This window comes from Cheilinus undulatus, linkage group 5, assembly GCF_018320785.1.
Source record: "Cheilinus undulatus linkage group 5, ASM1832078v1, whole genome shotgun sequence".
NCBI classification, from domain to species: domain Eukaryota; kingdom Metazoa; phylum Chordata; class Actinopteri; order Labriformes; family Labridae; genus Cheilinus; species Cheilinus undulatus.
In genome coordinates this window covers 48,017,361-48,038,198 of record NC_054869.1, presented here as the reverse complement: position 1 = coordinate 48,038,198, position 20,838 = coordinate 48,017,361, and the positions used below count along the sequence as shown (strand labels likewise).

At 39.9% G+C, this 20,838-nt stretch overlaps 1 protein-coding gene across 1 annotated transcript in view; it reads right to left on the bottom strand.

The window, feature by feature from the left end:
• Nucleotides 1–224: 224 nt before the first annotated feature.
• The window catches only part of stxbp1b (syntaxin binding protein 1b), a 46,612-nt gene continuing 25,998 nt past the window's right edge, over nucleotides 225–20,838 (bottom strand). Inside the window, exons 7-20 of the mRNA XM_041787932.1 lie at nucleotides 17,448–17,596; nucleotides 17,257–17,341; nucleotides 16,361–16,491; nucleotides 13,030–13,137; nucleotides 12,800–12,860; nucleotides 12,636–12,701; nucleotides 10,404–10,484; nucleotides 7,938–8,076; nucleotides 7,619–7,728; nucleotides 4,619–4,720; nucleotides 4,354–4,439; nucleotides 4,079–4,233; nucleotides 3,214–3,337; nucleotides 225–971 (exon numbers count right to left, since the gene is read on the bottom strand). Of these exons, the coding sequence (XP_041643866.1) occupies nucleotides 3,228–3,337; nucleotides 4,079–4,233; nucleotides 4,354–4,439; nucleotides 4,619–4,720; nucleotides 7,619–7,728; nucleotides 7,938–8,076; nucleotides 10,404–10,484; nucleotides 12,636–12,701; nucleotides 12,800–12,860; nucleotides 13,030–13,137; nucleotides 16,361–16,491; nucleotides 17,257–17,341; nucleotides 17,448–17,596 (1,383 nt within the window). The 3' untranslated portion in view covers nucleotides 225–971; nucleotides 3,214–3,227. The remainder of the gene's footprint in view (nucleotides 972–3,213; nucleotides 3,338–4,078; nucleotides 4,234–4,353; nucleotides 4,440–4,618; nucleotides 4,721–7,618; nucleotides 7,729–7,937; nucleotides 8,077–10,403; nucleotides 10,485–12,635; nucleotides 12,702–12,799; nucleotides 12,861–13,029; nucleotides 13,138–16,360; nucleotides 16,492–17,256; nucleotides 17,342–17,447; nucleotides 17,597–20,838) is intronic.

The following is a 20,838-nucleotide window of genomic DNA, read 5'->3' as shown; positions in this document are numbered from 1 at the left end:
TATTCATTATCTCCCCCAGTCTCGCTTTCACTTTCACTTTGCATGTCTGAAATAAACCACAACTAACAAAAGTCACTACAGAAATTGAGATTAAAGATTTTAATTGTTTGACTACTGTAATGTTTTCATTTCTGTCTTAAAGGAAGAGAGCAGAGTTCAACAAAAACAACGTGAAGGTTTTAATGAAGCCACTTTATTAACTGAACACATCCTGCAGCAAGTATTGTTCATGTGGACATAAAAGCACAGACTTTATTCAGTTAGACAACTAGTAATACAGAGTCACAACGCAACATAAAAACGCCAACAACGTGGTTGAAGAGGGTAAACTGAGTCTCTACAGGAGGGAGGAACACTGTCGAACAAACGAGACGATGCACGAGAGACAAGCCAACTACACTTAACAGTTCAAATGTGTGATCTAATGCTATAAACACACTGTCAGAGTGGCTTCATGTTGGCATTCATGTCCAGGGTCAGACACGTCACTGTGAATCAGATGATTTGTACAGTATGGCATGGACAGCACTACATCAGAACTAGCATGCTGCAGTAAAACAAAAGAAGAGAGATCATTTTGTCATGTGTTGTTACTGTAACACAGTGGAATAATTATCCCATAAACCAGCTTTATTTATCCCCACTATTCTCTGAATTTCATCCAGACATCTACACTAATTCACACACATTAATCCTCCCGAATAATAAACATCTCACAACATACAGTAAACAATAGTCAACACAAATTCAGTCTCTTCCAGTGGTCGCTGATGAACGTCACGATGATGTGATTTAAAACCTGGTCGATAAGTTCAAAACAACTGAAGCATAGAAAACATAAAGTGTATATTTAATGCTGTGGGAGGTAGGGAGGTTAGGGTGGGGGGTAAGGTGGGGGTACGTCTGCTCTTCTTTCTCTGAGGTTGTGAGGGCTGTTAGAAGGCGAGAGGGGCTGAAGACGTTCACTGATCCTGAAAGAAAGAAAAAGAAATGAAATTATTATCATAGTCTACGTCTGTGTTTAAAGGAAATCCAGCATGGTGAGACAGACTGACCTTGTTGGATTAAAGTTAGGGTCTTTTACAACCTAAAAAAAGTTGGGGCACTGTGTATAATATCAATAAAAACGGAATGCAATGATTGTCAAAACTCAAATCCATATCTTATTTATAATAAAACATAAAGATATCAAATGAATTTGAGACATTTTACCATCCAATGAAAAAATATTAGCTCATTTTGAATTTGATGGCAGCAACATATCTCAAAAAAAGAGAGACAGGGCCGTGTCAATCTCTGTGTAGCATCCCCATTTCTTTTAACGACAGTCTGTTAACATCTAGAAGGAGCAGTAATGTTGTCCCATTCTTGTCTGATGTAGGATTCTTGCTGCTCAACAGTCCTGGATCTTCTTTGCTGGATTTTTCATTTTAAGATGCTCTAAATGTTTTCTCTTAGTAAATACAGGAATACCTGGACAGCACCCGGACGCTTCTACTTTGAAGCCATGCTGTTGTGAGGGATATGTGGTTTTAGCATTGTCTAGCTGAAATAGCAAACCCTTCCCTTAAAGAGACGCTGTCTGGATGGGAGCATATATTGCTCCAAAACCTCTATTTACCTTTCAGCATTGATAAAGCCTGTCCAGATGTGTCATTCACCCGCATCATAGCCACTAATGAAACCCAATACCATTAGAGATACAGGCTTTTTGGCTGTGTACTAAGAACAAGCTGGATGGTCCCTGTCCCTTTTAGTCTACAGGACATGGTATTTCCAGTTTCCAAAAATGAGCTTTGGTCCAGAGAAGACAGCAGTGTTTCTGGATCCTGTTCACATATGATTTCTTCTTTGCATGATGCAGCTTAAACTTGCATCCCAGTCAGGGCAACTTTGTCAAGAAACACACATGATTTGCAGCTATATATTTTTCTCTATACGCAACCAATAATTAGCACTTATGCTGTTATGTATGTCTGGCTGTGTGCCTGTCCTGGAGTCCCCTGCCTACATGGACAACCTTAAGTAGGAACAGCACACATTCCTGCTCTTTCTATGCCGATGAGGGAAGCATAAGGCAGGGAGAAAGAGAGCAAGAAACCCAGAGCACATCAGGCATCAACAACAACAGAAAGACATTGACTGAGTCAGAAACAGAGTGAGGAGGAGCTGGGGTGGAGGATGGTTGCAAGAGCAGCTGTAGAGAGCAGCAGAGCGTAGACAGGCAAGAGCAGTTTAAATGAGGCAGCATGAGAGTGATTAGCCAAAAGTGTGCTTGGAGCAAATCAGCTGCCTGTCAGCTGATGAGGGCCTGTGTGAGATCAGCTGATCTCAATTATGGCAGCACTTGACTCCATGGCCTGCCTGAACTAATGCTATATGTTGGATTTGTGGATGGCACAGCCAACTGTGTTGACAGACAATGATTTCCCATCAAGAACGGGACAACACTCCTCTCCCAAAGCTCCAGCAGCTGGTCTGCTCACTTAGAGGCTGTTACTAACAGAAGAGGGGACACTACACCACGGTTGACACGGCCCTGTCCCTATTTTTTAAAAATGTGTTGCTGCCATCAAATTAAACATAAGCTGCTATTTTTCCTGAAATGGTATCATTGACTTCTGTTTCTATTCACATTTTACAAAACGCTTCAGCTTTTTTGGAATAGAGGTTGTACATTCAGTCTTTTAAGTACAAAACATGACAGTTACAGAAAACAATGAGATGGCGTTTCTTTCTGTCAGGATGTCATGGTGTGAAGGAAAGTACTAGAAAGATTTGTGCTGCTACAATGGAAGAAAGACAAAGACAGTGACAGCGAAGAGAAAACAAACCAGAACGACACCCTGGAGGAGAGAACGCAACGTCTTTGCATCTAAACATCCTTGGTGGAAAAAGAAGCACAGATCTGACACTCCAGGCGGTGTTGTTTTTTTTGTTTAACTCAAATCCAATAAATCCTGAGACATCCTCTTTTGATGATCACATGGAGCAGAACCTGCTCTATTGTCTGTCTTTCCCTTTCTGTCCCCGCTCTCTCCCCCTACATTTCCTGTTCTTCTAGAAGCCAAAAAAAAAAAACACGCAAAATAAACTACAAATCCATACATTTTGGCATTCTAACCCAAGGGTTTTCTCTGGTGCATCTCTTCCTGTAAGTTTACCAGTAACACCACAGCGGTTCAATAATCCCATCATGACTTTCATTTGTACCTCCAGATGTGTTTTCATTCTGCAGGCGGCTCCTCTGTGCCCTCTGGGGGAGCATTAGGGTCCAGGAAGTCTGAGTGCTGGAGTTCCTTCAGGTACTTAGTGGGCGTGAGGATGTGGGTGGAGCCTGCAGGGGACAGAAACCTTTAAGATCAGCAAGAAGTGCATCCTGGGTAACAGCTTAGTAAGCATGTGTCCTCTGAAAAACTTCAAATAAAAGTCTGTGGGCTCTGTTTGATTTTATGAGCCGTCCCTTCTCAGCATCAGCATCAGCATCAGCATCAGCTCCCTGTGAGTCTCAGTTGATTATCAGCGCTCTGAATTTCACAGCAGGAAAGATCTGCTGATCTTAACTGGTCTGATGTCATGTGTGGATTGGATTAAAACAACTGAAAAATGCTCAAACACTCTAAATCAGTTATTCTTAAATTTTCCACCCACGACCCCCAAAATAAAACTGAATTATATTCAATGGATTTTTTTTTTCAAACATTACTTTGATTTCAACATAAATCTCACCAAATGACAGTTTTCAAATATCTAACTAATATTATGCATATGCTTTTATTAAAAAAAAGGTTAAATAAATTTGAAATCATTTAGTAATATTCTGTTTTTTGGAAGGCATCTGACGACCCCTCTCAGGGGTCCCGACCCTTACGTTGGGAACTTCTGCTCTAAGTGATAAAGCTGGTGATATTTAACTTAATCTGTAATTATCCTCCCCCAATAAAATCACTAACTGATAAACACATAAATGTGGAATTATTCAACTACACCAAACAGCTTGAAAAGCCCCAACAGGCAAATAATTTGGTATCAGTTTCAGTAATACTCAGCATCATTCACAGTTGCATGCTGAACTTACCAATCAGGGCCTCCCATTTCCCATTGGCTTGTGTGACCTCGTACACGCAGCGCATTTCGCTGTATGTCATCCCTCCAATGATGAAGACGATGATCCGTGGCCCTGTCTTGATCTCTGTGGGACCCCGGTTCTTGTGCCAGTTCCCATAACGAGCACTGAAAATAAAAAAAATGAGAACGGATGTAAATGTTATGGCTGCATTTTATCTGTTTTGTCATGTATCACAATCATGTGTTCGCTAAAGCATGAGCAACGTGTCTCTAAAGTCCACCCACCTTGATGGAGCACTGGCTTTTGCAGAAACTTGTCGCTGGGAAATGTATGGGTACTGTTTGGGATCAAGCTTGTCCTCGATGGCGTCCTGAGAGAACATATTAAGGTTAATGATTCGGGACCAGAAACAGTTAATGCCGATTTAAACTCAAAATAGTCTAAATATATGGTCAAGCTGCTATAATAGTACACATAACCGGTGGAAGATTTTACTTTAAATAAATAAAGGGTCCTCTAATAGTGTTTCCAGCAGCTCATCAGAAGTACCTCGATGAGGTCCTTGATGAGAGGAGTCCACCGGGACAGCTGGTAGGTCTGCTCACTGATCCGCTCCTTTCGATCAGGCTTCTTGGCTTTCTTGGTGGTGCCCTGTAAGGAGACCACACTGATCAGATCCTGCCATGCTTCAGCAGATCAACCCTCCAAAAAATGAAAGAAGGAACTATTTTTAAGATTTTGCGACAATTATTAGAGCCTGAGCACCGAGAGTGCGGAGGACCTATAGGACGTTCCCTTCTGTTACATTTTCTCAAATTTGAAAGCCTGAACATGTCCAAAAACTCTTAAAACTTGGTATGTGCATCTGGGTGATGGAAATTGGCTCAATAGCACCCGCTAAAGCTTGCAAAAATTCCACAGACTCACTTCAATGAATTACATTTTCTATACATATGCAGTTTCCTGAGAAGATCAAAAAAATCTATGATGGTCGTGATGAAACTCCAACAAGAAGTCCGCCATTTTGAAACAAAGTGTGATTTTTGGCTATATTCAGGGATCCTTCAGGGATCAGCTTTTCCAAGGGTATTACTCGGAGGTAAATGAAATTTGGCTTACTACTAGAAGAGATTTTGACGATAGGACATTCACCTCTTAGACAGATAAACCTCCCCCTGAGACCCTTGAAGCCTAGCTGCTGTCAAAGATTGTTTAAGTGATATAAACTGTTGGATGGCTCAAAACTTTCTGCAACTAAACAATTCAAAACTGGGAATTATATTATACAACGCAGAGCACCCCCTTTCTATCTGTAGCAACCTTGGAATATTAAACTCTCAGCCTGAAACTTAGGTGGACTTTTCAATTTAAATGTTTCATTTGAGCTTCATATCAAAACAGTCAAATCATGTTATCACCATCTACAAAATAAAAACAATCCACTTACAGCCAGATCTGTAAAAAAGTCATCCATGCTTCCGACTCCCTATTGCAATTCCCTTTATACCGTCCCAAAAACTTGGACGTCAACTTGTCCAAAATGCAGCAGCTTGGCTTTATACTGGTTTTAACAGAGGGCATCATATTACCCCAATTTTAGCTTCACTACATAGGCTTCCTGTCAGTTTTAGAATCGATTTTAAGATTTTACTAATTACTTTTTAAAGCTTGTATGGGTCTGGCTTCAAGCTATTCAGCAGAATTAATAACCACTGGTCGCTCCAAAGTCAAGGCTTAAAGCCTAGGTGAGCGTTTTCCATCAGGGCCCCTCGACTTTGGAACAACCTGCCTGAGGAGATAAGGCATGCAGAAACAGTAAGATCTTTTAAATCTCTTCTGAAAACTTGTTTTATAAGAACTGCTTTTACAGTTGTCGTCTTATCTTCTTATTTGGTTTTGATTGGTTTTTTTTTTAATCTTCCTGAATTTTTAAGCTTTTTCAGTTCCTCTTAGTATTTCACTTGCTTTAAGTCAGTGTTAACCTAAATTTATTTCACTGTTCTTTTGGCTGTTTTCAATTGTTATTGCCACCTTTCTCTAACACTTGTATCTGTTTTATTGCTTATCTTCTCTCTACTTTTGCAATAACATGTATTAGTTCTACTGTTTTTATATTTATAGAGCTTATTTTATACTGATTTTCCCCTTTATATTTTACTGTTTTGCTGACTTCTCTTGTAACATTTTATTGCCTTTTATTGTTTTTATGTCTCTTTTGGTTTTATTTCTCTTTGTCTTTGTTTTAATTTCTCACACCATCTTCATTTTTGGTCCTCTGCGTCTCCACCTGTGTAGCTTGGTTCCTACGGTCTTTATGGCACTTATGATGTCAATGTGATTTCTGCATTCTGATGATTTCTGTCTAATCCTTGCTGCAGAGTACCTTATGATGTCCTGTGATGTCTTGGTTTGCATGCAGTCTCATGAAGTCTCATGAAATCGTGGGGTTATCATCTTAGGCCCTTTTTTTAGGTTCTTGGACTGTTTGGATTCTGCTCATGTTGTTGGTGTCATTGTTCTGTTCTCTTTGTTGGGTTTTGTTGCTTTGTTCCTCTGTTTGATTCTTACTTGTCAAAGCACTATGTGAACCCATGTTTTAAAAGTGCTATATAAATAAAGTTATTACTATGGAGTTAATATTGAACAAAATGGGCGTGGCAATAGCCAGCCATAAATTTTCATGATTGTGTCCGAAATCACTCCCTATTCGTTTTATTGTTTTAACTGAGGGACGGCGATGATGTCATTAACCGCAGCTGGAGTAGTTATCCTTTTTGTGTTTTGCGGTTGAGTCCACTATATAGTCCACTATATGCTGCTCACTATATAGTGGATAGTGAGTAGGGAATGAGTGTGTGGTTTCGGACACAGCCCATGTCTTCCAGGAAACAGGAAGTATTCAGAAACTTAGCTTTGCACTGTCCAGTTTGACTGAAAATTTCCATGTATGTAGAGGGTCCAGACCTTAAGTGCCTTGCCCAAAGACACGTCAAAATATGACTGCAAGAGCTGGGGATCAAACCCACAACCTCTGATTGTGGGTCGACTCCACCCACTGAGCCACAGCTTCCCCATAGGCCCCCTAAAATGACCACTGTCCTACTTTCAGTATACATCCAAAGGGGGTTACTTCAATTAGTGAAAAGAGCATGGCAATGTGCTTCTATGGCATTTGGGGACACCCCCCCTTTCAGCTACTTCCTGTTGACTGTGCTAACAAGTTACTGAGCTGTAAACTGTATGTCAAAGAGTGAAAACATGGACACATTTACAGCTTTGCACATTTATTACATACTCTGTACTTTGCTTTTGGTACACATGGAATGCACCGTATCCCTCTAGTTTATAGTGATGAATCAAGGCAGAAGGCAATGCAGCTTCTCCTGTCGGTGTCTTGCAAGTCAAATCCTGACATGGACACTGTAGGGCATGCTGACAATATCTAGAATAGTCTAGGCCTGATTTAGGTGTATGCATGCAGGGGATAAATGATCTCCAACACTAATATGTAAAATCAAGCTTTAAGGAACCTTAGAAATATTATCTCACCTCAGAGACAATGGGGACGCCCATGTGGGCCATGTTGGAGATGATGTCACTGTCCTCTGGCGGGACGTTTGCATGCTGAAGGAGCTTACACAGGTTCTCTTCAGTCACACCTGACTCACACACAAAGACACACAAACATGCAGTAAAGATTTGCACACATGCAGCAGAGCATGCATGTTGAGCTATGATACATGCAAAATGCACTCAGAATAAAACATGAGTCCATGCATGTTAGGGCTGTTGTAATTTTTCCTGTTATAATGTAGATGTTGAAAATGTTGCATGAAGCACAGCAGAAGCAGAGGAGAGATGATCTCACCGTTCTTCAGGAAAATGTAAAGCAGGATGATGCGGATCTTGTCGAACACGCTGACATTGGCGTCCAGCAGACTGGGAACGATGAGCCTCATGGGATCTTTGATCTTCTCTCCTTCTGCATCCATTCCCATCGCCAGATCCTGAAAACAGTGGAGGTCAGAAGTCCAATGTGAGTTCCACATGAGTTTGATTTTATCAAAACGTTAGATCAGAAGGAGCCTGTAGGCCTGAATGAAAAGTCAGTCTAGCCCCGCCCTGCTCATTGCTGCAGGCACTCTAAGTGGTGAAAAGTGGCAAAAATAGTATGAAGTAGCTATAAAAATAAGTTAAAGGTGGCAAAAATGGTCAAAAAACAACAAAAATGGGTTAAAAAGGGTGAAAATGGGGGAGGAAAAGTGGAAAAAAGGTCAGAAAGTAGCAAAAATGGGTGAGAAGTGACCAAAAAGACATACAGGTGGCAAAAGGTGGTCAAAAAGTGGCAAAAACGCAAAAACATGAGTGAAAAGTGACTAAAATGAGCAAAAAAGTAGCCAAGAGTGGCAGAAAAAAATAAAAAAGGGGTGTTTAGTGGCAAAAGGTAGCTAAATGGGTGAAAAGTGGTGAAAAAGGGCAAAAATAAGATCAAATGGGTAAAAATGAGAAAAAATAGGGAAAAAAGCGGTATTTAATGGCAAAAGGAAGCTTAAATGGGCAAAAAGTGGCAAAAAAAGGTGAAGAGGGTAAAATGTTGGGAAAAAAAGGTGTCAAAAATGGGCAGAAAGGTATGGAAAAAAAGTGGTATTTAATGGCAAAAGGTAGCCTAAATGGGCAAAAATGGCCAAAAAAGTAGGGAAAAAGTGGTATTTAATGGCTGAAGGTAGCTTAATTGGATGAAAAGTATCAAAAAATGGTGAAAAAGGGCAAAAAGTTTCCCTTTTTAAGTTTTTGTTGGGGAATAATAATTAAACTTAAGACTTAAAAGAGCCACAAATAATCACAACAGAGCCACAGGTTGAGTATCACTAGTCTAGAGATTAAATTAAAGCAAATTAGTACTGTTGCCGGGACTGAAATTCACTGGATCTGCAAAAACCCTTCCAGTGCATGTGAGATTCCTACATCCTGAAGGTTCACACACTTACATTAGAGATATTACAGTGACTGAGCAAGAGAGAGAGAGACAGAGTGTACTGACACTACTGATCCACCAAAACTCAGAGTAAGCTCAGAAAACTGGCCTCAAATAAAAACAACCACCCGCTGACTGTTGGAGCAATGTACTGCAGTGTTACATACCATTAAGGCTTAGCTCAGTATTGAGCTTGAATTCAGCTTTCAAAATATCAAGTTTGACAGAATCAGGTGCCCTTTATGTCAGCCTTCATAAATCTGATGTGATGTGGAGAGGCTGAGGTAGCACATGTGAATATATTCTCATGGCCCGCGGGCCAAATCTGGCTGAGCAGTAGGTCTCACCCTGCACACGGGAAGTTTTAGGAAAAAGGAACATTTTGTAAAAGATTAACTCCCAAAATGTACTAACTGAATTATTTATACTGCTCACTTTCACCCAGGGACTGCACGGTGACGAGGGGTTAGCGCTGTTGCCTCGCAGCAAGAAGGGTCCTGCATCGTTTCCCAGTCAGGGGATTTCATTTCATCTACTCCCTGTTCATGTATGGGTTCTCTCTGCATACTCCAGCTTCCTCCCACCACCAAAGACATGCTCATTAGGTTAATTGGTCATTCTAAATTGACCATAGGTGTGAGTGTGAGCATGCCTGGTTGTCTGTCTCTATATGTCAGCCCTGTGACTGGCTGCCTCCCAGGCCAGCTGAGATAGGCTCCAGCCCGCTGTGATCCCTTAAGGGGATAAGCGGTATACATGCAAAAAATAATAATAATAATAATAATAATTAAAATGAATAAAAAATAAAAGTAGCACACTGAACCCTCTTTTCAGCAGAGAGTAACATCTTAAAGACACACTGCAAAGCGCATACCATGCAGTGCTCAGCAAACATGCTGTTCAAAAACCCCTGCAGGCTATTTCAAATTAAATATTGGTTTTGTAATATTTTAATATAAGTGACCAAGATTTCATCAGTGCAAAGAAGCTTAAACTCCTGTGCACAGCTGCATTACAAATTATTTTCAGATTTCTAAAAATAGCCACATTTCCCATCACTCCAAGCGAGGCTGGATGGACATAAATAAGGCCATGCTCTTACAAAATAGCAGAATACTACAGATGATAGGGCGGTCTTTAATGTGTGCCAGTACAAGCTGCATATAGACAACCAATCCAATCCCAGACTTCCTACCGATGCAGTCTGATCTATCAAATGTCAAACTTTTTGGAGGTGTGTCCATGCAGCATTCATTATTTCTCTTTCTGGAATAGATAAACAGTAAATCCTTGTTGAATTGCATACACATGGCTTGTGTGTGTGTGTGTGTTTGTGTGTGTGTTGGTGGGGATATTCACCTGCTCTACACGACACAGTTTGTCCACAGTGCCCTGGTAGCGGTTCATGCAGTCCTCAGCCAGGTGGAGGTGGGTGGAATACTGCAGTCAGAGAGGAGAGAAGCTGTCAGTGACATAGAGAACGCTGGCATCTACAGCAAGCAACAAGAGGCTTCAACGTCTCTACAACCTTTCACCTCAGGAAGTTTTCCAAACAAAGTTTAGATCTTTCAGGTAAACTTTCTAACTCCTGTTTGTACAATGCAAACATTTCTCAGTTTGATTTTCTTGCTTTGTTGGAGTTTGTTTAAAAGTCTTTAAATCAGTTGCAGTAGTGTATGGTGGGATTTCATTCAGGGGCAGCAGTAACCAAATACGATTAAGACTTAAGATTAAGTTTAGCTAATTTCCCTTTTTTCAAAAACACAGACTTGAAAAAGGCCCCCGAAGCAGGTCCTTAACCAAATCAACGCTTGCTGTCAAATCCACCACCATGCCCATAATATCTGGCTAGCAATGCATCCTCACTTGGACCTGCCCATGAGCCAATCACCTCTTTTCGATTGAATGGCAACACCCAGACCAGAAGGAGAAACTTATGCTTGCCCTAAGGGCGTTCTGTCAGTAACACATCAGTATTTAATTGGCTGAAGATGCTGTCACTCAACATTGCAACCCCAGTTGTAACCCCCAGCTTCAATTCAAGGATGCAATGCAACCACCGCTGGCCCCAGCAGAGGAAAGGAGCTGTGGTGCTTTTAGGGCGTAGGAAATTTCTGTTCAGCGCCACAAAATATAACACTTCACTTTCTGATAGAGTTGCAAACTAAACAAGAAACTGATTCCACACACATTTCAGAATACCTTTTTAATTATGAAAAAAAACATCATTTTTATTTTGAACAGGGCCTTGCTGCCCCTGATTGGACACCTCAACCAGAAAATAAATATGAAAAAAAGCTTTGCATGAATACAGCACTGAGTTTTACCAAAATGTTAACTGGAGAAAGATTTTATTTAAATGAAGAAAGGATACAAGAAGTTTGCTCTGAAAAATATCTAAAAATATCTGTTTCTACTGTCCTAAACTAAGGTTACTGGCTTACTGTTTTGATACAGATACTTTTATAGATGTGTTGAAGATGCGACATAAATTTAACCATGGTAGAAAGAACTTGTTATGATTGAAAAGAATATCAGGCTGTGGTGATTCTCGTCTTCACTGAAGTTTATTTTGGTAATTTCAGGTTCCTGGTTGGTGGTGATTGTGTTTAACTTCACTGTGTTTCCTCTGAGGCTGCTCCCTTCCCCCTTTGGCGCTGAGGGTGATTGTTCACACCTGTCTCTGCTCTGCAATCAAGCTCACTTCAAGAAGCCTGCAGAGACTCACCTCACCGCCAGAGTGTTGCCAGCTACTCACCAGTGGTAACCTCGGCTCTCAGGCTCTCTCTTTGTGAGACTTGTTGAAGAATATTTCCAGTGCTTTGTTTGACCTTGCCGCTAATCCTGCCTCTCTTCCTTTTTTCTAGTGCCTCACCACAGCCCAGCCCCAGCACTTTCTCCCTGGAGCCCTCACTACCCCGCACCCGTGGATCCCCCTCCCTTCACTGAACCTGTTTATCAATAAATCTGTTAAACCTCGTCATTCTGGTCTGCATTTTGGGTTCACAACTCCACCACCACCACAGATACAGATTCTCAGCTGCAAGCATGTCTGCATAAACATCACTAACCCTTTGCCATGACTACAACTGTGTCTGATATCAACACGTATAAGAATATATGCAAATCTTAAAATGATCCCCTAATTGCACATTAAAGCAGAAAACATTTCTGGTGCTTCAACCTTCCTTCTAACCTTACTGCAGAACACAAATGCTGGTGCTGTCACACATGGTTAGAGTAAAAATAATAGTCTTTGATTTGATTTGGTGGTAACTGACCTGCAGATTTTTAAGAGTTGACATGCACAAGCTTTCCAGTGAACATGACAAAAAAAAATTTAATGACATTGACTGTTTTTGAAATCAGGGGTTCAATCACTCCAAGGTGCAGCTATGACATGTAGAGTCCCACTTTCTCCACATAAATAAATTCACTTTACATGACTGGGTTTGACCAGATGCTGTCTTAAGAGGAAGCTAAGCTTTACAGGTTTTGCTCAAATCACATTTGCTGGTAAGAAGAGTGATCCAATTTACGAAGCCATATCCTCCTGTAAATGAACAGAAAAGAGTAAAATTCAGCTTTTACCTTGCTGAGTTCTTTCTGGTACTGAGGCATCTTCTTCAGCATCTGAGACAGCTCCTTCATGGTGGTCTGAAAAACACAAAAGGGTTTGGATTAGCTGTAGGAAAATGTGATCGTGTGGGAGCACCGGGAGCAGAAACACTCAGATACTGGAACTGAAGATGTACCTTTTCTCCTGTGTTCATCTTTTTACTTGCAGAAAACTCTTTGAGGGAACGAGTCACGGCCCTGCACAGAAAGAGACAGAAAAAGACGAAGACCATCAGCATAAAAAAAGAAAGACAAACGACACTTTCGCTGCATGGGACAGATTTGTCAGATAAGTATTAGGTCTGTTTTAGTAGCCATTACTCCTTTAGTTCTTAATATTCATGAGTATAAAGCCAAAGCCCCTCACGTTGACACCTCAGCGATGTGTTTGTGCCTCAGAGTCAGCCACAGGTCGTCATCCTCGTCCAGCACCACCTCCTTCATCCTCACCTCTCCCATCCCGCTGGTCTCAAATCTGCAGAGAGAGTGGGGAATTCAAAGATTACAGATCAGAAATGCATGAATATCAATCTAGCCATCACTTGCAAGATTAATTTATTAACACTAGAAAAGGCCAGAATTCATAACCTACTAGAAAGACTGTGCAAGGTCATTTTGACTAGTAGATAACAAACTCTGGTATCCTTGATTATTCATACCCAAGAAAATAATAGATATTTTCTTCATTGAAAAAAGACAAAGTAGACATTTTGATTAATTCATGTTGACATTTGTCAGCAGTATCATCATCTCATTCAGCAAACTGTAATCACCACGAATAAAAACGCCTGTATTTATATAACTGAATGCTCTTAGAATGAGAAAATAACAACTGGTGATGATGATTTGATGATGAATTATTCAGTTTTTCTCCCTTTGATGGTTCAATAATAATATCCAAGTATCATAAATGAACCGCCTATAGAAAATATACTGAGGCTGGAATTACTGTCCTCTTCACTGGAACTTTTCCGATAAATACAGCAGTGCTGTTTCCACCTACTGTCATCAGTTTGGCCAGTATATCCACTCTAACAGCACAGAGATACTTGCTCAGTTTTTGTGAATAAGATCTTTATGCTGTTAGTAGATCCAGAAAAAAATTCAGTTTCACTACATCAAAGCTTCATCCAGGAGAAAAGTTACAGCATATGCAGATCTCAGGGGGCCTGGTCACCACCACTGACCACCCCAGTCATGAACAATTTAAGGGGATTTTTGTCTTGGACAGAATGGTTGTTTTATTGGAGGCAGAACCATTTGTTTACAGATGGGGAGCATACTTTAGGTGCACAAACCCATCCTTCACCTGTCTGCTCTATTCTCCATGCATTACAACCCAGGTAAAGCCGGTATGCTAAAGCATAAGGAGAGCTGCTGCCTGCCAAATGTCACATTCAAGAGCAGGTGCTGTCTCACTTTTATCAGGAAAACATATCTGCTAACTTTATTCCATCTTAAAACAACACCTTGTCCAGCAACTACTAACTAGCTGGTTCAAACTCGTTCTAAACTTCCTCGGAACTGTCTGTGATGAACAGAGCCTTAAATGTAAGCGTGATGGTCATGTCTGCAGAATTTACCATTTACTATACCGATGTTACCAAGTCATCTCACAATCCCTTAGAGGGGTCCCAACCCCCACTTTTGGAATCTAAATTGTATAAATAATACTTCGAACTTTGCTGAACTTTAACTTTAGAAAAGTTAGTTGCATTAAAAATGTGAAAACAGTCCAAATGACTGCCATGGCTAACCTTGCAAAGCCGATGGACTGACCAAGACTCCGTGTCTGTCATCAGGCAAATCCATCTTGAAAAACTCAGATCAATAACCTTTGTGCCTTACCAGATACAGTTTGGACCAATCAGCATCATTTTAAGAGAATGAGGCAGTAGGTACAGGTGGGATTGTTGTTGAACTGTAAGCCCATAACAATGGCTACTGCTTAATGTAGCAGTTAGCTTAGATGTAGCTTTAGTATGGCAGCAGTTTTGTTAGAACCTGACCACATTTACACTTTATTCAAACAAGAGCAAAGAGCCACACTGTAAGCACCTCTTGGTGGAGTATACGTTTTCTCACCTCTGCCAGATTTATTCATATCACACTCCCCTATTTATTACCTCCGCCAAGGAGGTCATGTGATCGGCAGGGTTTGTTAGTTTGTTAGCAACATAACTCAGAAAGTTCTGGACGGATTTTGATGAAATTTTCAGGAAATGTCGCAAATGGCATAAGGAAGAACTGATTGGATTTTGGGACTGATCCGGATCACCGTCTGGATCTGGGAATTTTTTGAAGAATTTTTCACTATTGGGAGATGGGGCTAATGGCGGAGGTCTGCACTCTCTGAGTGCTTTTCTAGTTGATATCAGTGTTCATTTTAACAGCTATTTTCAGTTTTATCCTCAGTCTTAATCATTAGATTGAATTCCTTTTCTTTTTAGTCACATTTTAGTCATTTCTACCCTTCATGGTTTTAGTCTAGTTTTAGTCGATGAAAACTCTAAATCATTTGAGATTAGTTTGAGTCCATAACAAATCTTTATATTTTTGTCTTTACTTTTGGTCCAGGCATTTATTCTCATGCCTTTAACTTGGTAGTGTGTTCTATGCACTCTGCTAAAGTTGGGATCCCTGCTTTCTACAGCTGAGAAGCTGAATAGATGGACATGTGTTGTATTTTGACAAATTTACCCCCAGTGGAGAAATATCACAGATTTTAAATTACATTTTCAGTCAAGTTTTAGTCATCTTGATGAAAACAAAACTTTTTTTTTTATTAGTTTCAGTCACGAATGCGACAGACAGAACATTTGTAAATTTATGTTCTGAGAATTTTTTGAAAAGTCCTGCCCTTCCCACATGCTTTCTATGGGAGTTTTCCAAGATAAATGTGAAGTTCGTCCATGTAATGAATATATGAAACAGTCTATCTGGTGCGTCAGGTTATGCCAGTAATCTGTATTTAATTTTATAACCCGCATTTATAAATACCATTTATTGCGTGCAACATGCATGATTAGGACACACTGAGAGAGAAAAGCTGTTAAAAAGGTGCTGCTAGTCTATTGGTTAGGTATCCCAGCTGTTATTAAATCTCATTTCCCCCTGACACATATATGGTTTAAAACAGTGGGCCTCTACTGGTCTAGCTATGAGACCCACAGATGCCTCCTTAACATGAGATTGTGACAAAAATTTCTGAACATTTTCATCTTCGAAAATTCATTTTAATGAAGGTTTGGATCCTAGACAAAGCAAAACATATGATAAAAAGACTAGGAGGAAACATATGCAAACATGTTGTGTCATATATTTTGGTTATTCTTTTAGACATCAAGAAATGTAAACATTATCATGAGAAAACTATGACAAAATTTCTTTAAGATATCAATATTCAAGAGAACTGAAAAAATAAGTGGAAATCTCAAGATAGAAATCAGCATTTACTTTTTGTCTGGAAAAAACTTAGTAGAATGAAATACAATAAAACTGGAACTTCTCTACATCCTAAACACTTCGACGCATTTATTTTTTAGGTGCCAGTTCACAACCCACTAAAAACAACTACACTTTTCTACCCTGACCCACCAGCTGAGAACCACTACTTTAAATTACCATTGAATCCTTTACTATTTATTTTGGACCCAATCAAAGGAATGTGGAGAAGCTGCTCCCAGGATCATCTTTACCTGTAGACGTCGTTCTCGATGCCCAGCAGGTCGTACGCCATGGCCTGCAGCGTGAGCTCGTGAAGGATCGGCGTGACGCAGTCAAAGCCTCGGTCCAGAATGAGCAGCTGAGTACGAGACTTATCAGGACCCTGAAGGCATCAAACAGACACAGAACACTGCATATGAGCCTCTCTGGACTGTCTGTGAATCATCTAATGAAGCTGAATAAGAATCCAGTCAGCTCCTCTGTTGTTGCTAGGTTGACACTTGGGAGATTGAGTCAGTTTGTACCTTTTTATAGACCCAACCCTGAAAGCAACTAAATGAAACCAGTTGTTTACAAGGCTTTGACCTAAACATTTAAAAACTGTGATGCTTAACAGTTTATGGATCTATTAAGAGGTGAAGGATCAGAAAATAGCACAGCTAAGGATCTGCAAAAATCCAAAGACAAAAGGAGCCAATATGTAGCATTTCAACTTATTCTGCAAATACAATTCCAATTAAACAAACATTTGGTTTTTAGTTTTTCAGTTAAAGTTTGCTATTGTGCCTCTCCTGTCAGTTTCCCTGACATCAGTCTCAGACAGGTTTGGTCATTATCGGCCAGGTGAGCCTTATTAAAGGGAAGGTACTTAAGGAAGCTGTTCCACATTATTAAACGGGTCAGTTAAAGGTCATTGAAAGGTTATTGGATATCTTGTCCATAATGGATTAACAAAACCATTTTTTCTAGAAATTGTCCCAAATGATGCTGCAACCTTTTGAGAGCACAAACAGGAGTTTTTAGGAGTGTTCTAAACTTAAATTAGGATGCTGACAAAGGTTAATTCACTGACTTACTTTGAGTTATTCCATTATTATTATTATTATTTTTTTTTTATTATTATTATTATTTCATTCTGAAGCCATACCTCTCCCATGGTGGGGTCGTCTGCTTTGTATCCATCCAGCTTCTCCTGCAACATCTGGGCCAGAACTGCACAGTCTTTGTACTCCCTAAACCGAACACAAACCAACACAATATCCTGCATGAGCAGCTTTTTACCCTAACATGATCCCTGGTCTTTAAAAAAAAAAAAAAAAAAAAAAAAGGTGGACTCACACTCTGTATCTGACTCCAGGATACTCTTTGAGAGTGGCACAAAGGGTGGCGATCTGTTCAGCACAACGCTCCAGCATGTTGTTCTTCACGTCAGCCTTAAACGGGCTGTAGAAGTCCTGAAAGGCCAGTTCTTTATCCAGGGAGAAGACCTGAACACAGACAGCAGCAGAGAGGTACAACATCAGATCTCATATCAACCTTAGTTAGTTTAAGTTTCATCAGACCACAGGACATGTCTCCAAATATTAAGCTCTTTGTCTCTGTGTGCATTTGTAAACTGTAAGCTGGCTTTTTCATGCTGTTTTTGGAGTAATGGCTTCTTCCTCCTTGAGTGGCCTTTCAGCCCATGGGGGTAGAGGACTCTTACCAGCTCCAGCCAGCATCTTCACAAGATCTTTAGGTTTTTTTCTAGGGTTGGTGCACACATTTCACACCAGAGTACAATCATCTCTAGGAACCAGTATGATGGCAGGACATTCCCATGGTGTTTATACTTGTGTATAATTGTTTGAACAGATGAACCTTCAGGCATCTGGAAATTACACTCAAGGATGAACCAGACTTGTGGAGGTTCACAATTCTCTTCCTGATTTCTTTGGGTTTTCTCATGATGCCACACAAGGAAGCAGTGTGTTTGAGGTGTGCCTCCAATTAACTTGAATGGTGTCAATCTATCAGAAGCTTCCAAAGCCAACACATCATCATCTGGGCTTTCCAAAACTTTTTAAAGGCATAGTAATTTTATTACATGCAAATGTCTGAGTGTGAAGAAAATAATAAAAAAAATATCTCTCTCATTATTTTGACATTTAATATAGAAATAACTTTTGTAATCCTAACTGACCAAAAACAGGAAAAGTTTAGTCTGATTTAACCTCACACAGTAAGAAAAAATTTAGACATTGCCTAAAAGTTTTACCAAAACGTCTGCAGAAAGACCTTTGAGTTTACAGTAGAGCCACTATTGACCTTTGTAGAAGTATCTTCAAATTCAAATGAAGGAAAAACTAAAATTTGGGGGAGAAGCACAATTAATTTGAAGGCAATTTTGTAAAAACTTCAAGTTTTTATCTTTTCAGGCCTGTAGATATTTTTGTCTTGAGCTGAGAAATACAGACTTAAAAAATATAATTTTTCTCTGAATTTTGTGCCAGTAGCCAAGCAAGTAGACCCATTATACCATTTACACATTATAATTACAAATAAAATATTGTCCATTATAATCACAATCACACATTATTATCAAAGTTAAAAGCCACTGACACCGTTATAAAGAGGATTTTTAGCTTTATGTATAAATTTTTAATCATTTTCTTAGCAAAGAAGAGAATCCTCAAGGAAATGATAACCACCCAGGGTTGTAAAAGGTTAAATCAGTTAAACCCAAAACTTCAGATAAAGGACATTTGAACTTCAATCTTTCACTGATAAAACCCTCACCCACACAGACAGAGCCATGTGTACATGCACCCATCTGTTCCTGTCCCCCTCACATGATAACTTCCTTTTGCTTTCTCTTCTCACACATCTTATCTGTGCTCCCATTGGCTGCACAGTGTTAGCGTTCAGACAGTAAGCCAATCAGATAAAGGGATGAGTGGAGGACGAGGAGGGTGGGGCTGTTTTCATTAGCCCCTCCCCCTCAGGATTAAAACTACGGGACAGCAGAGGATTGAAGGCTAAAGCTGATCCAACATAAAACACTGTCAGCTCTGAGACTGTCACTGAGGGGGAGAGGAGGGCGTCAGTTATCTGAGTTTTTCTGATGGGGGTTTGTTCCTTTACAGCTGGGATAAGGGTCTGCAATTTCCTTCCTGTCTATCACATTTTAACTGTTCTTCCTCACAAATGTACAGAGACCCAGACATGACATGGTAAAACAAACAATTTAATTGTGGCAGAAAAGGTACTAAATTGTGGCCACAAAATACTAATTCATGGCTATGAGATACTTATTCATGGCGACGAAATACTAATTCATGGCTAGGAAAAACTAAATTGTGGCCACAAAAACCGAATTCATGGCTACAAATTACTAATTCATGGCAATGAAATACTAATTCATAGCTAAGAAATACTAAATTGTGGCCACAGAATATGAATTCATGGCTACGAAATACTAATTCATGGCTAAGAAATACTAAATTGTGGCCACAGAATATGAATTCATGGCTACGAAATACTAATTCATGGCTACAAAATACTAATTCATGGCAATGAAATACTAAATCGTGGCCACAAAATACTAATTCATGGTCACAAAATACTAATTCATGGCAATGAAATACTAAATCGTGGCCACAAAATACTAATTCATGGTCACAAAAGTACTAATTCATGACTATGAAATACTAAATTGTGGCCACAAAAACCTCATTCATGGCTACCTAATACTTATTCATGGCTATGAAATACTAAATTGTGGCCACAAAATAAGTATAGCGCGCCACAAAGTAGGTATAATGTGTGCATTAAAAAGTAATTAACAGTATTAATATCATTCCTGGACAGCTGGGTAAGCAAATCAAATTGCACACGTTATGCTTATTTCGTGGCCACAAAGTAGCATTTCGTGCGCATGTCATAGCTACATTGTGGCCACAATTACATTTTTTTTTTTACCATGTCATGTCTGGGGCTCCGTACAAATGTCAGGCATTTAGTCCATACAACATTTGGGTTGAGGAATTCTTTGAGGGAAACGTCCAACCAAGTACCAATCTCTCTGCAACCAGTCATTTTAATAATTAACAGAAGATCAGCTTTAAGGCATCTAGTCACCTTCACACTGGAGACTGTGCATGTGTGGTGCATTATACGGGTGCATTTAAACAAAAGGAAATCATTAAAAGTTTAATTCTAAAAGGGAAATGTGCACATTTGCATTCTAATACACTGTTTTTCTTTTGTACATTGATGATTACAGCTCACAGCTAATGAAAATCAAAACCCACTACCCTAAAAAATCTAATAATTTTGTGTTAAAGTCAAGTTTTTCATCCATTATTTCAGTCCTGAAGAGAGCACTAATCAGCTTATTAACTCCAAACACCCACAAAGGTTTCCTAAGCTGTCATTCTCACACTCTGGTTCAGTTCACACAACCACAATCATGAGGAAGACTGCTGACTTGACAAATGTTCAAAAGACAATCATCCTTCACAAGGAGGGTAAGCCACAGATGGTCACTGCTGAAAGGCCAGGCTGTTCTCAGAGGCTCTGTCAAAGCAGATTCATGTAAAGTTGACTGGAAGGAAAAGAGCAGGAAGAAAAGAAGCACAAGCAACAGGGATGAGCTCAGCCTTCAGAGGATTGTCAAAGAAAGTAGATTCAAAAACTAAGGGGAGCTTTACAAGGAGTGGATTGAGACAAGAGCCACCACTCAGACGGG